At 39.0% G+C, this 15,576-nt stretch overlaps 1 protein-coding gene across 1 annotated transcript; it reads right to left on the reverse strand.

The window, feature by feature from the left end:
- Positions 1 to 748: 748 nt before the first annotated feature.
- LOC308218963 (uncharacterized protein) lies at positions 749 to 14,866 on the reverse strand (the record flags this gene model as incomplete). Its single annotated transcript, XM_080613502.1, has 2 exons — positions 749 to 843; positions 14,380 to 14,866. 2 exons carry the CDS (start codon positions 14,864 to 14,866, stop codon positions 749 to 751), a joined length of 582 nt encoding a protein of 193 aa, XP_080469628.1.
- Positions 14,867 to 15,576: the final 710 nt, after the last annotated feature.

Consider the following 15,576-nt stretch of genomic DNA (forward strand, 5'->3'; position numbering starts at 1 on the left):
TATGAAATTAATATTAGTATAAATATTTATGTATTCATTACAAACGTGTCTTAAAAGATTCATACACACATGAAAGCTTTGCAGATGCAAGATGCATTGAATAATTTAAAAATACTGGTGACAGGAATTAGGCAGGAGTGAGAGTTATATGGTTTTACATTCTTTGACTGGGCTCACACAATCTAGTGAATGCATGTAATGTACTTGAAATACACAAAGCTTTTGCATTTCCCTTCAAGTCTAAGATAAATCTTAAACTGCCAGATCCTTTTTCAGTGAATAACATCTTGTTAAGACTATAGCATTTATATTTTCTTTCTAAAAGTAAAATGTTTTCAAAAGTTACTGTCAAGTATATTCTAAATAGTGACTGGTGCAAAGTGAATAATAATCCCTTAAAACTAAAATTTAATATTAAACTATTGCTTTATAGCAAATATCAAAATATATAATCAAATTAACAAAGTAAAAAATTTTAACCAGAGATCTTATTCATATATCTGAACAATAAATTCATTAACAACAGACCTGGCATTTAGCAATGCCTTGATGATTTCTTTTGAATTTTTCCAATACTGTGCCATTGACCTAGGAGTAAAACTCTCTGATGTAACCTGAATTTTAGTTTCAGTAAAATTCTTTCTTCTCAATTTGAATGTTTCCTATGAACTTAAAATTTCCATTACATGAAACAGAGAAGAAATCCTGCCTCAGAACTCAATTACAATATGGTTTTGTTTAAAAGTGGTCAAATAACACTTCCACAATCCAAAGATTTTCTCCAGTAACTTTCTGAAGAAACATCAGAAGAGTCAGCAGCAATCTGTGTGGTCTGTGGAGGCACTGCAGAGAAATACAGATCTTTAAGAATCTTAATGGCTCACACCTGCACCCAAATTTGTTCCTTCACTTTTCATTATGCAAAACAAGGTAACAGTTTACCAGCTGCAACAGCAATAGTGTGTCAGACCCCAAATATTTCCAACCTCTGATACAGCCAAATGAAGCAGACAAGAAATAAGACACAATATGTTTGCTAACTCCAAATACATGGACATTATCTTGTCTTTATCAGCAGTGAAGTTAAACTTGCTAGGAGAACGAAGAGGATTTACATTTGTGAGCAGTATGTGTTCCTTGCATGGATTTACATAATTCATGGCAAGATTAGTGATAGGTAGATAGTATTAGCACCATTGACATGCTTTTCAAAAAATTAGCTCTCAGTGAGAAAACAAATACAGTTTTTATTTTGCTAATTCTCTTCATAAAACGGACCACAAGATACCCACTATAAATTCAATAAAGCTGCAATAAAGTAATTTTCAATAACATTCCTCTTTTTCATAAGATCTCCCTACCACAAACCTGGAAAAGCACATCCTCACATTAAGGCAAGGTTTTCATACTGGTTGTACAAATAGGTTGAGTCAGTGCTCACTCCTTTAATTTTTAAGCAGGATTAAAGTAAGGAGTCAAAAGCATGGCCTCCTTTTCTAGGATCTTGATGAGACACCTACCCAGCTCAGCCTTCTGAACTTTCAGTTCAAACTTTCTTCTCCTTGAAGAATACAGATCTCTTCTGTTTCCATGGGCTAAATCAACTTCTTACACGAGTTCTATAACACATTCAGAAATTATTGCAGATCTGGTCTCAAAAGAAATACATAAATAAAATATAGCACTACTCTCACCAATCAAGGAATTCCATATTAAAAGTTAATATCCAGTGTTAAATAGTTATACACCCTGATCACATAAATATTCCAACAGTTCAGTCCCTTCAAGACAGCCTGATATTGCCATTTAATTATTGTATATGACTTTCATTGTCTCACTGTGTTATGAACATTAAAATACTTTCATTAAGAGCAAATTTTCATGAAAGAATTTAAACTGCATACTTAACACAAAATTTGTCAGGCTCGTTTAGAATCCTGCTTTCAGTAATTCAATCATCACCATGTACACATTTAATGCATAATTTAATTTAACTACTTTTGATTGCTTAGTGAAAAAGCCAATGGACATTTTGAATGTCACAGCTATGTACTGAAAATTTGTATGGTTTTTTTATTAACCTTCATACTTAGAGATGAGCAAGTTTAATATTATACAGAAAAAAAAAACAAACCTCTAAATTTAATTGTTCCTTCAGGCAGTAGGAAACAGGTGTTTCTATTTACCCAACTCCACCAATTATTAATGCAAGAGTAAAAGCCCATTCTTTTCATAGACAATTTTAGATAAAGAGCAACTTTTCCACCTTTTTTTTTCGTTTACATATATTTATAGAATTTTTAAGGTTGAAACAGTTTAATTATGGTTGCCTGCAAATGACAGTTCATTATTTTACTTACAATTTGTCTGTGACCTGAAACAAATAGAATTGCCAAGAAATAGCCAAAACTACTATTGCTACTTTGAAAGGCTCCCTGTCTTTACTGAGGACATCAAGATAGGAAACATTTCTTCTGATATGTTCTCCAGTGCCACACTTGAAACAAAAGCTACATAAAAACATGTAATGTAATTTTTACTCAAAGTCACATGGTTTCAGCTGCCAAGTTTTGGTTAAGAATTTTTACTTCCTCCTTTGTATTTGAATGAAATTACCATCCTCCTCTGCAATAAATTATTAATCCATGACCAGTAAGCATAGCCATTTTTGAGATGCTATGTATAAGTAATGAAAATATCTAACATAATTAGAGTTTGTACAGGCAGGATTAACATGTTAGAGTTTTTAATTTTTAAAATATCTATGGAATTAAATTTACCACTTTGTCAAGCCAATTTTGCTGGTATTACATTATAAAAATCATCCCTTTTTTTCCCCTCACTAACACCCAAGTATATTTGGATAACGAAAACAGCTTTGGGTTTCAGAGAAAGTATTTCAAAGGAAAAACATAATTTGTGATCAAGCAGCTGGAACTTGCTTATTGACAGCTGGATTATGTTTGACATTTTTAGTGTGGTTTACAAGAACTGACAGTGTCATGACAGCTGCTACAGGAACATAAAATGCACATTAAGTTTTTCTGCCAAAGATTAATCTGCTCTTTTGATCATGAAAATTTATAAACCACCTCTGGACTTGATTAGTAGCGGATGCAGACAATCTGGAAAGTTATTTTACAAGTCCATTGCTGAGCAGCAACATGGTTACCACCTATTCTTAAAGGTGTACTTTAAGGTTTTAACTAATTAAAGATAGAAATGCACACATTTCTATAACAGCAAGCACCAGCATTCACAAAATGGTGATCTTATAAAGACTAGAAACAGCAACTTTTTCTTGTAACCAGGTTTATGAATTCATATGAACCAGGAAGCAGGTGAGGCTTGAGAATACTTTTAAATTCACTTGGGTTTCCTCATGCCATGCATTCATATATTTTCTGGAGAGCTATGGGCATATTCAGAGAGATGCTGGCTCTTCCTCATGCACTGGAGCACACAATTCCCTTGCAACACCTTCAGCTAGTGCCTTTGAGGATATAAAGGCCACTGTGCATATGCTTATGAAGGAAAATGATCCAGATAATTGAAGTTACACCTGAGGACAAGAAAGACTAATCTCAGGCTGACTGGGATCAAAACCAGCTGCTGTGATGACAGCTATCACCTCTGCTATCTCCACTGTGACAGAGGGACCACAAGTCTGTGACAACAGTCACAGCAAAAGGAAGCCTAAAATACGAAATGCTTAACAAAAAAGGAGGAAATATTTCCCATTTAATAACACATCTGCTTCAGTATCCCAGGCGCATTAGTCTTCTCATTAAAGTGGATTTGATTTGAGGAAAAAAAAATAAAATCCCACCCAAAATAGAGAAAACTCACAAAATAATAAACAAAATATATACATGAAACAGTCTAGAATTGCCTCTCCTAGTACAAAAATCCTTATACAGCAAAGTATATAACACTTGTACCTGTTCCTAAAATCTAATCAGTAGTGTATTGGAAGTTGAAATCACTTTCCATTTATTGTCCTATGACTGAATTGATGTACAGTATTTTTCTTGTTATGGAAGGTAAATCTGTACCGGGGAACAGGACTGTAGAGAACAAAAACCTAAAACCAAAAAATTTAACAGCTAGAGATGCTTACTAATAAAATTATGACCCCAAGAGTTACAGGATATTAAATATTTGCTGTTACTCTTACTTTAAAAGTACTATTTATAGTGCATTAGTAGAAAGAATATTGGATTTTTTTACGTAGAATTTCTAGTCGGATTTTCAGTAGTATTAGCAGCTCTGTATTATACTTAAGATTTTCCTTTCTTATCTGCACTACATTGATTTAGTAGAAGTCATTGTTCTCTGAACAAAGTAAGCACTGCAACATCAGTTGCAGTATCAAGTCCATGTTTTTTTGTCAGTGTGCTTCTGCTAAGTTCAGCTCAGCAAATTCTACATCATTAATGAATAAAACCATTAATGATCTGAATTGATCACATACCCACATAAGTAATTGCGAACTATTCCAACAGACTACCAACACAGCAGCTAATAGTGTGCTCATTTTACAAACACAATATCTGTCCGCTATGAAGTATTTCTAGATTGCGGGATGGTCATAAAGAAGCCTTCAACAGGAAGGACTAAACAAAAAAAACACACACCATTACTACCTCTCTGCATTTTCAACTTCAAGTTCCTGTTCTTTGAATGGGAAAGTCAAAATTCCTCAGACATTTTACCTTACATTATTCCCCTCCCCCTTTATTTCAATATAACTGAAGATATGACAAAATCATTATATAGCGCTGCTTAAGTGGTGATTATGACAAAGATTTTCAGGTATTTGTAAATAGCATAATATAATGCCAAAAATAATATTGCTAATATCTGATGACTGAATGTGTTTAAGATTGTTAGTGTTTGGCAATTGGCAGCCTAATCAGTTCCCGCCATCTGTCCCCTTGCAGCAGCTGCCATCAGGAGCACCCGCACAGGCAGGGGTCTGCAGTCTGCTCAGCAGTGGCCCATGGGCAGGAGGGAAACTGGAGACAGTACTTTCATTGCGTTCCCTCCTATTCTCCAGGCAGTGAACAGCAAGGAATCTGGTTTAGGTTCCTTACAACATTGGTCTGGCAGTACAAGAGCGCCTCTGTTCTTCCTTTTTGCAGGAGTTAAAATAACTGGTAGTTTTTAGCCCAGTTCCTGTGGCAGCATCTTAAACGACCAAGATAAAACATAGTCCTTTGAAAGCAAACTTGAAGAGGCTTGTTCACAGAACCTGAAATCTTAGATCTCATTATAAAAACTATTAACAGATAAAATCTTGAGTGGGTTAAACCTTACCCCAGCTACCTTCTCCTGGGATTCTTTTGCCACCTAATGACTACACAAAGGACCTGAGACAAAAGCAGGTAATTACTTTTCCTCCCTTTTCTGGTGGGGGATTAGCAGATAGCAGCAAGACATTTCTCTGCTACTGGATCTTCCTTTTGCCTGGATGTTTAAAAGGAAATGCATAAATGAATGACAGTGTTTAAAATAAAATCATTAAATATTCATAGCAGAAAATCCATAAATCTAGGCACAATCCATGCAAAGGCCATTTTGGTGTTTGCTTTAACATGGACCTAAGAAAGCATTAAGTATCCCCTTACTGACTATATCCTTAATGCAGAAAACAACTTCTGGAAAGACATTGCTAGCTTTGCTATGGAATTACATCTGCTATCTCACTCTGCCAGCCTGCAAATCTATGCAAGCTTTAGACATAGATTACTCAGAACAAACAAGATACAGATTCTTTTAAGTACAGAGAAAACTTGGGAAGCAGCTTGTCCTCTGACTCAGGATCTCTCTCCATTGTACTGGCCCAAGGGCAGTGTACTGCCCCAACACACAGTTTGTGTGTTTGGTTTGGGGTTTTTTTTAACATTTATATTTTGCTAGTTTCTGTTCATATTGAATTAAGTCTTCAGATTTTGGGTTCGACTATAACTTCTTTTAAAACATCTAGGTCTAGTAAATACAAGTATTGCAGCATAGCAACTTAAAATGATAATAACAGCAGCTTAGATGAAGCAAACTATTTGTCCTATCCCAGTTTCCTTAAGTGATCATCTAAAAAGCATTAGCCCTGAGTAAGAGCAGCCGAGTCACAAGCAGTCCTTCCTCCTGGCTTTAAAACAGCTTTTCTCATAGACAAGCACATTAGGAGACCTAAAGAATATTTTAAAAGCCATAAGGATTATTTCAGGTAAAACAGGGGTCTGACCAAGAAATAGAATATTTCAGAAAGGTTCTAGACTTGATCAGAGAATAAGGGGGTTTTGTTTGTATTTACTAGCTTAACTTCCACACAGTGCTAATCTACAGAATAACTTTTCTTTGACCAGACCCACCATAAATATCTAATGCACTGGAAACAAGGCTCACTTTAGTTTGCAACTAAGGACTACAAAAGCAAAGTAAGGGACAAAAACATAGTTATAAAATACACTAGAACATACAAAAATATTAAACCTTATTAAAATATCATTCCTGGGCATTAGCTACAGTTTTATAATTAATAACAAAACAGTTAACTGCACTAAGCAGTGTAACAAATTAAATTTCTATTTGTGTATAAGAATAATTATGTTCCATAATATTGGGGGAGGGAGGCATTTTTGTTTACCTTGAACTATAGATTACATAGTTTTTATAGATTCATATTCAGAAATATGTTTGGTTGTGTAGAATAATCCAATGAGTAACATCACTTTACCCAAGACTGCAATTATAGTTATGAATTGGATGCAGTTCTGTTTTGTCATCATAGTGGCCAGGGCCGCTTGAGCCATTTAACATCCAAGTGAGCACTGAGGAACATAAAAGCTTCATTTTTCAAAAATAAAGTGTGGTATAAACTGACAAAATAATTAAAGTTTACATTTTTAGTATGCAGCATCGTCTTCCCTGGCAATAAAACTATTCTGTGTGGAGTTATCACAGCATTTGATGAGAGCAGGAGTGCTACCCTGAAAGGGCTATTCTGTTTTAGTGAGGAAAGACACTTAAGGCTGAAGAAGGAGGGGGAGGGGAGATACTTAAAAATCAGACTAACATTTTTATTCTTTTTTTCCCCTCTCTTGCTGAAATAACACTAAGTTTAAGATTTCTAAGGTTCTAGTTGGCTGCACAGAATCTTTCATTCCATTATGACATGCATAGGCAGATACATCAGATGTTTCATGATACAGTATTGTGTTATTTACAGATATGTTCACACATCATATGGAAACCATTTCAGTAGTGTCTGATTAATAAATTAACTACAAAAATATTGATAGATGCAACAAAGCCCCAGTGTGATAAGTAATTTCATTTATGCGCAACTCTTTTCAGAATTGATCAATATACAAAAGATAAGGTTTCAGGGGTTAAGGAAAATATTTGGAAGATTTTTCAGAGACCATCAAGTTAGTTAAGCTCACACTGAAACACTGTCCTTTACCAGATCTTCATTTTATTCAAACTTCTCTCAATTCACTGCACATCCCATCTTCCCTCTTCACCTTGGGGAGACTGCTTAATACCTGCTTTCAATATGTACAGAAATCAAGCATCACAATACTGGTAAGTATTAGTGTTGTAGGAAAGAAATCACTAAGCAAGAAAAAAAAGCCCCTCACTTTCTTAAAAATAAGACCTACCTTCACAGATTAGACATCTATGTTACAGTTGAACCTTACATATTGATCGTATCAGCATTTGTGAGCAAGCATATTCTACCAGATTACTCAGTATAATTTAGAAGCTGCTTGAACTCTACCTAGATGGATTAAAATAAAAATTTATCATCACCTCCACTGACATACCTGCAAGGTTTCTCATTAGGTATTAGTGCTTCAAAAAAAGGAAAGTGAAAAAAGGAGAACTGGAAGATATCTTCCTGGCAGGTACTGTGCTACTTTTAATAAGCAGTGCTAAATCCACACAGAGTTCTAGAGCAGGTGTGCATTGCAAAGCAGTATCCAAGAAAGGTGAAACAGGAAAAGTAGCCATAAATGTTATATGATGTCTAGCAAACTCATCTGGTAGCTAAGAACCTAAAAGAGGATGAGAGCAGTGGAATTTACAGCTGTGGTGAAAGTGAAGATAAACTTTAAAGCCTAGCACATACTCTAGTACTCTTGTAGATACATTTCCTAAGACACTTGCCTTTGCTTTCTTTAAGATCTGAGCTGTAGATCTCACCAGTTTTAGCAGACTTTGAAATTGCAATGCTTCCTCTTCATCACTAGAATATTTTTCAACACTGTTAAATTAAGTAGGCTCATTAGCAGTATCTTATACCTGAAGAAGGTGGGAAGTCCTGATGAGTTTCTGCAGTAGAAATAATTTGTCTGGTATTGGGAACAGAGGCAGACTGCCATGCCTTGTAACACCAAATATTGCAAACAAGCACAGTGTAGGCAGATGAAGAAATGTGAGGGAGCATATCTCAGAGACTATAGAAAATAAGGAGCAAGAAATTGCTCTCATTGCATAGATAAGACACCAGACTGGCCACTATCCTAAGCGAAGTGAGTAATAAAGACAACAGCTCCCAACACCTGCTCACACTGTTTCTGTACACACTGGTGTGTGCAACAAACTTCCAAGTTACAGACTGCATTTCAGGACTGCTGACGGTCTCGAGCCAACATAGCAGCTTGGTGTAAGGTCCAGCCACTTCACAAAGAAAGGTGAGGTAGAAGTCAAGAAGGCACCTAGGACTAGCAGGGCATACCTTGTTGTATCCAAGTAAGGTCAACTGGAGACTGTAGACAGGTTTAACCAGGAGTCCACATCATAAAGTAGCATCACACAAATAAGGCAGTACTACAGCCAGTCAGTCCACATGCTAAAATCCGACCGTGCAGGAACCTTTACCAAGCAAATGTACAGCTATAGAATCACAGAACTTAGGGTTGGAAAGGACCTTAGGATCATCTAGTTCCAACCCCCCCGCCATGGGCAGGGACCCCTCACACTAAACCATGCCACTCAAGGCTCTGTCCAACCTGGCTTTGAACGCCAACATAGCTAAAATGAAATCCCACACCCCTCCCACATAAATCAGAGACAGTGAAAACCTCAGAGTTGAGCTTAAATAGTGCTTTATGACCCATAGGTGTGGGTGGAGGCTTCAGGTGAGGCTTGTCAAGGCTATTAAGGCTTATTGTCTGCTCAGGGCCCTCACGTTTGTTAGTGTCAACTGATTAGGATCTACCTTCAGGAGCCTACCAGAAGCAAGGAAAAGGAGAGATCTGGAAGGGTTTTCTTTCAAGGTAGGTATAGCGTATCATTATTAGAAGTATACAAAGATAGGCAGACTACGGTTAAAACAACAAAAATCTACCCATTTATTATCTTATGTCCCCTCTCCATTTCAGCTGGATGCCCAGCTCTAAAGGGAGCAAGACTCAATTTCTCTCTGCCTAATCTTTACCACTGGTGAAGATCAGTGACCATTACCCCTTGAAAAGGGCATGTGCTTGGGATTTCAAAATTTCTTTGCTTGTCCAGTGCAGTAGCATACTCCCCCGCACACGTGACCTTTATTTCCTATAACTCTACTCAAGCGACAACCACCAGTGGTGGTCAGAATGTATGCATCTGGTCTTGATGGCTGCACCCAGCTCTAAGTGAATTTGGGGCAGAGAGATACAATGCAACAGCCAAGGGCTAATTTGAGCAATACACTCACCTAATCACAGAGCTGGTCGAGGTCCAACTCAAGCCAGGTTTGGAAAAAACTAAGATCTGTAGCTGATATGCAAATATGAATACAAGTCAATCATGGTACTCTATAAGTAGTGGTAGCCCAGGGCCTGTGCCACTCTCCTGCATGGCAGTGAGCTGTGCACCCATATCTCCCTTTGAGTAGGAATGCCTCTCAAGGTTATTCCCCAAGGTTGAGAGTATCCTTATCACATCAGATATTTGGTATGTGAATTAGGAATAAGTGCACTGAAACTTCAAAATCTCAGCTAAGTGATATAAAAGATTGATAGTGCACATAAAATACATTAGATATAAACCATTGACAAAGTTTGGATCCAGCCTCACCTCTGAGAAAAGACATCCCTTTAAGAAAAGAGTTTAGAAAGCAAGGGGATCCTTTCTGAACCTCATGACTCAATGGGAGTGTCTCTCTGACAGTTTTGTCTGACCTTATCCTCTATGCAGTAAATAATCAAGGGAACCTTGCCATCAAATCTTGTTAAACCGTTGTCAAACTTACTATCAAACTTTGTTAAATCGCTGCTTTATATCAATAAACATATCGCTGCTTCTCTCTTACAAGCGAAGTGTGTGATTTCATCCATGACACTGAAGTGCCTGCAGGCAGGACAGACTAATTACAAACTTCTCAAGAGAATGCTTGCTGTAGTCTCTTAGTAACAGAATCAGAATTTCATTCACTGGCCAACAGGCATTAAAATTTACTTCAGGCACTAACGAAGTCCCTGCAATCCAAAAGCTAGGTCAAACTGCTTTTTGCCCCTAGTGAGAAACTTTTCCATCATGACTATATATCTGTATAAACATTAACACAAGTATTTCTCACTTTATTTGCAAACTTTCACCTTTCTATCTCTGTCTACATCCAAACTTTCAACCTTAAATTGTGTTTCACCTTTCTTTGCTCCCCCATAGTAGTATGTTTTGGTGAGGACTCACTTCACCTATACTATCCAGGTTGTCAGTCACCATTTTTGCTTGGCAACAAGAATCTATCAAAGACTGTACCAATCTATAAAATTACTGCATTTTTTTCTAATTCAATTAATATTGGTTTTCAATCCTAGCACAATATATTCTTTCTATTTAATACTGGTTTTAAACTGAATAAGTAAATTTACACTATTGGTGTGTAGCCTGACATTTTGTTCTTTCAGAAAAAAAGCAAAAGTAAGTATATTCTCTAGTGCCTCCTTACTTTTTATAACTTCTAGTTGCAGTGTCATTCAAAAAGATCAGGAAAAGCTAGCTATTGCCTATTACAAGGAAATATTGAGAAAACTGTCTTACTTTATGGGAAGCCATCTGATATTTTAAAGAAGTCTAGATCACCTATGAAACTTTGAGACCCTTAACACTTGAGGATTTTACCTTAATTTCCAATGTCTCATTTCAACCCTCCCGACGAATATTTTTAACGCTTCTTACCTCATAAAACAAACCCTGTTAATAATGTTTTTGTGGCAGCTTTTGCTTGGTCTAGAAGACCCATAACCTTTCTAAACTTTATTTTTTCCATAAAAGTGTGAAAGTGAGCTGGCATTTACATTCTGTTATTATATTTGGAAAACATAGTTGCATTTCAAACTGTGTCATTGAGTGGAATTCAGAAATTTGAGCCTTCATTTCAATTTGGAGAGGAAAAGTATATAGACAGATTGAGAGGCAATATGAGAGAAAGAAATCATTTGTGATCTTGCAGACCAGACTTCTTATTTTCCATTGAACCCAAATAGAATACACTCATTTTCCATTCACTTTGTGAAACTTTTTGTACTGAAGATATGTATTGCTCACTTCTCCAATCTTTTATAACTTCTCAACCATAACTGTAAACCAGACTAAAATTAACCATTTTCCAATTTGTCCTACCGTGTAAATGCTTGTTAGTTTTATTGATTGTATTACATAGAGTTTATATTGCCTTGGCAAACAGTTTACGGGGGCTATAAAATAAGCCCTAGAATAGGCCATGAAAATGTTCCTGCAAGTCAAGCTTCATTGCCTACTAGAAAATGCACTTGTAATGTACATCACATATATCCAGAAGATAGGAGCACAATTTCTATAAACCTGGAATGACTTTAATGCAAAATTAACAATTGTTTTAATGGGAGACAAATTTAAAAATAAAACAATGACCAGTTCAGATAGATACATGCTTTACAGAGCACATTTGACATTCCCATGGTTTTTAGATTCCATTGTTCAAAACCTTTATTTTACTTATTTATTCCCTGCTGTTATTTATTTATTGTATTTTACGTTTGCTTTAAAATGAAGTGGGAGTAACAGTAGAGGGAAGGCAAAGTTGGTTACCTGGGAGTCATCCTTACCAGATTCAGATGATCCTATTCTCAATTCTAACCAAAAAATAAACAGTAAGCAATTTCTTTATGAGCTTCGCCCAGTACAAATTTCTTTCTATTTACATAGGTATGAGTAAGAAGTGTTATAATTTGTTCATGTGTCTCCTAAAAACTGACCAGAGTGGTTCAGGAATACATATTCTAAAAGACAGACAGTTTACTTTAAACTCAGAAAGTTCCATGAGCTTGTTAAATGTTATCTTCTTTAATCCCTCAACCAAAGTCACTACTTCTTTTGACTAACCTGAGCATGGCCCTGTCACCACAGATGGCAGATAGAAGAGCATAGCTCGATAATGACACTTATTTCTCATTGCCCCTCTACCCATTTGTCGACTTGACCTTAGCCGCAGTCATTTCTGCTGTGGTGTCCTCTACATATATAGCTATTCTGCCTAGCCCTCTGACCACTGTACTCAATTCGCCACTTCCTTCAGATCTGTTTCAAACTACTGATCTGACATCATCTGTCAATACTTCCATTCCCATTTCTTTTTGCTGTACAGTAACTCACACATTAAATCCCCTTTGTTTCCCTCTTTAATTTTTCTTTTTTTTCCATCCTTTCCCATCTTATACTTGTTTTTCCTGTTATTTGATGTTCCAAACTTCCAACCTGTTGATATTTGTCAATTGCATTTTCTACTTGGAACAGCCTTTTTCAAGCTATCTAGGCCTAAATAAGATCCCCTAATTCTATCTCTTTTGCTGTTAACTGACAACCCTCAGAATTTACAGGTAATATTTGGTGTCTCAGATTCTCTTTGGATTAGGTTCCATGATGCAGATGCATAGGCTGAATAATATAAGGGGAAATAATTCTGTTCACTCTGTGAGTGCTAAATATCATTAAAAAAAAAAAAAAAAAAAGATAAAATTATGCAAACCAGCCTGAAGATGGTAGCAAGAGGGTATGTATCACTGGCACAAGCATTTCTGCAACTGTCTCATTTCCTATGCAAAACTGGCAAAAAGCATCTCCATTGGGACCAATACATCACAAGAAGCCATTGTGATTTAGGCTGGCTTTGAAGACATGAAATAAATGTTTTCTCCTCTCTGCAAAGAACAGCTAATGGCATTTAGGGCCACCAGTTGATGGAAGAACTTCAAAGGGGGTGTCGTGGTTTAAGCCCAGGCCGTAAATCAGAACCATGAAGTCCACTCCCCCCCCCCCCACACTTTTCTTCCCTCCGCTTCTGGAGGGACAGGGAGGAGAATCAAAAGAATGCAACTCCCACGGGTTGAGATAAGAACAGTTTAGTAACTAAGGTATAACACAAATCACTACTGCTACCACTAATAGTAATAATGATAAAGGAAATAACAAGGAAAAGAATACAACCGCTCACCGACCGGTACCTCACCCCCACCCTGCAGTGATCCAGCCCTTCCGGGAACTCTCCGTTCTACATCCTGGGCATGACGTGCTATGGTATGGAATACCTCTTTGGCTAGTTTGGGTCAGGTGTCCTGTCCCTCCTTCCTCCCAGCTTCTCCTCCTCCCTGGCAGAGCATGAGACTCAGAAAGTCCTTGCTCAGGGTAAACATTCTGACCAGCAACTGAAAACATCAGCTTTATCAGCATTATTCCCAGGCCAAAAGTCAAAACACAGCACTGCACCAGTAGAAAAAATGACTGCTACTGCTAAACCAGGACAGTATCCACCCCTTATTCCATACCATTCACGTCATGCTCAGATCCCACATTTTCAATATACCCTCACTCTCATCTCAGTGCACTGTTACCTTAGTGCACAGACCAATCCCTATAAAGCTGCTGAGTCCATTCGGTCCATGATGGTGGGCTCCATCTCTTGTAACAGTCTTTCAGAGCAGGAGAGGCCCATTGCAAAGTCCACCCCTCGATCATGAGTCCATCTCTATGTTGCATCTCTGCCCTGATGGCCTGAAGTGTCATGGGCCCATCAGGCCCAAAATAATTCACCCTCCCCTGCAGCAGTCTCTGCAACTTGTCGTTGCGGACTCCACACAGCTGCCTTCCATCTCCGACGCTTCCAAAGCACTGGAGGGGCCCAGTGGATTAGATACTCGCCCATACTGTCCCACACACCGTGACACTCACGACTGTCCAGCCTTGGGGAAAACCTCTCGGTCCCCCTGTATTGTCTAAACCCAGACAAGACCCAAACCTGACTCTGCTTAACTCTCGGGATCAGACAAAATGGCCGTGGGTAGAACACACTCTGTGTGTGTGCCAACATGGTGATCCCCATCACAATCAGCAGGCAGGTCCCAAGGGTACCCAAAGGCCATTCAAAACCTTCAGAACTCTCGAATGATGCTGCTGTGCTTGCAGGCTCTCTCACCACCAGCTTCTCTTCTTCTGAGTCCAGATCTTCCTCCTCTGCCTTGCTGGAAAGTGCTGCAGGGTCTCCTGCATCCTCCTGCGGCTCAGGCTCACGGGGCTCGGCAGACGGCTGCTGGGGGATGCTCTCGGCCGCCGCGGGGCTGGGCTCGGCTGTGGGGCTCGGCTCCGCCGCCGCCTCCTCCCGCTGCTCGGCAGCCGCCTCCTTCCCCTCCTCGGCAGCCGCCTCCTTCCCGGCCTCCGGTCCCGCTCCCGCCGCCGGTTGGTCCCCAGGGCCCCTCTCCCGGGCCACTTCGGCTGCCGCTGGCTCCCGGGGCCGCTCCCCCTCAGCTCCTCGCAGCCTCACGAAGACGGAGGCGAGGACGAGGGCCAGGACGGTGAAGAGCAGCGGGACGGCCAAGTACAAGTCCACGGCCACGTCCATCCCGCCCTGCTGCCGGAGCCCGCCCGCATTACAAGCCATTACCATAAAGTACAATGAAACAAGAACCCTAGCCCAAGGCCCACACTTGATAAACACTAACACAGCAAATACCGGCTCTAAGTAGGCTACAGCATACTGAAACTGTGACATCAAGAGAAACAACTTTGAGAGCCCATAAATCAGCATTGTGCCTTGGTCAGATCTGTTGTTATCTCAACCCTTCAAGCCCCACGTTGGGCGCCAAAAAGAACTGTCGTGGTTTAAGCCCAGGCCATAAATCAGAACCACGAAGTCCACTTCCCCCCCCCCCCCCCACCTTTCTTCCCTCCGCTTCTGGAGGGACAGGGAGGAGAATCAAAAGAATGCAACTCCCACGGGTTGAGATAAGAACAGTTTAATAACTAAGGTATAACACAAATCACTACTGCTACCACTAATAGCAATAATGATAAAGGAAATAACAAGGAAGAGAATACAACCGCTCACCGACCGGTACCTCGCCCCCACCCGGCCGTGATCCAGCCCTTCCGGGAACTCTCCGTTCTACATCCTGGGCATGACGTGCTGTGGTATGGAATACCTCTTTGGCTAGTTTGGGTCAGGTGTCCTGTCCCTCCTTCCTCCCCGCTTCTCCTCCTCCCTGGCAGAGCATGAGACTCACAAAGTCCTTGGTCAGGGTAAACATTCTGACCAGCAACTGAAAACATCAG

This window comes from Psittacula echo (genome assembly GCF_963264785.1).
Source record: "Psittacula echo genome assembly, chromosome: 3".
Taxonomy (NCBI): domain Eukaryota; kingdom Metazoa; phylum Chordata; class Aves; order Psittaciformes; family Psittacidae; genus Psittacula; species Psittacula echo.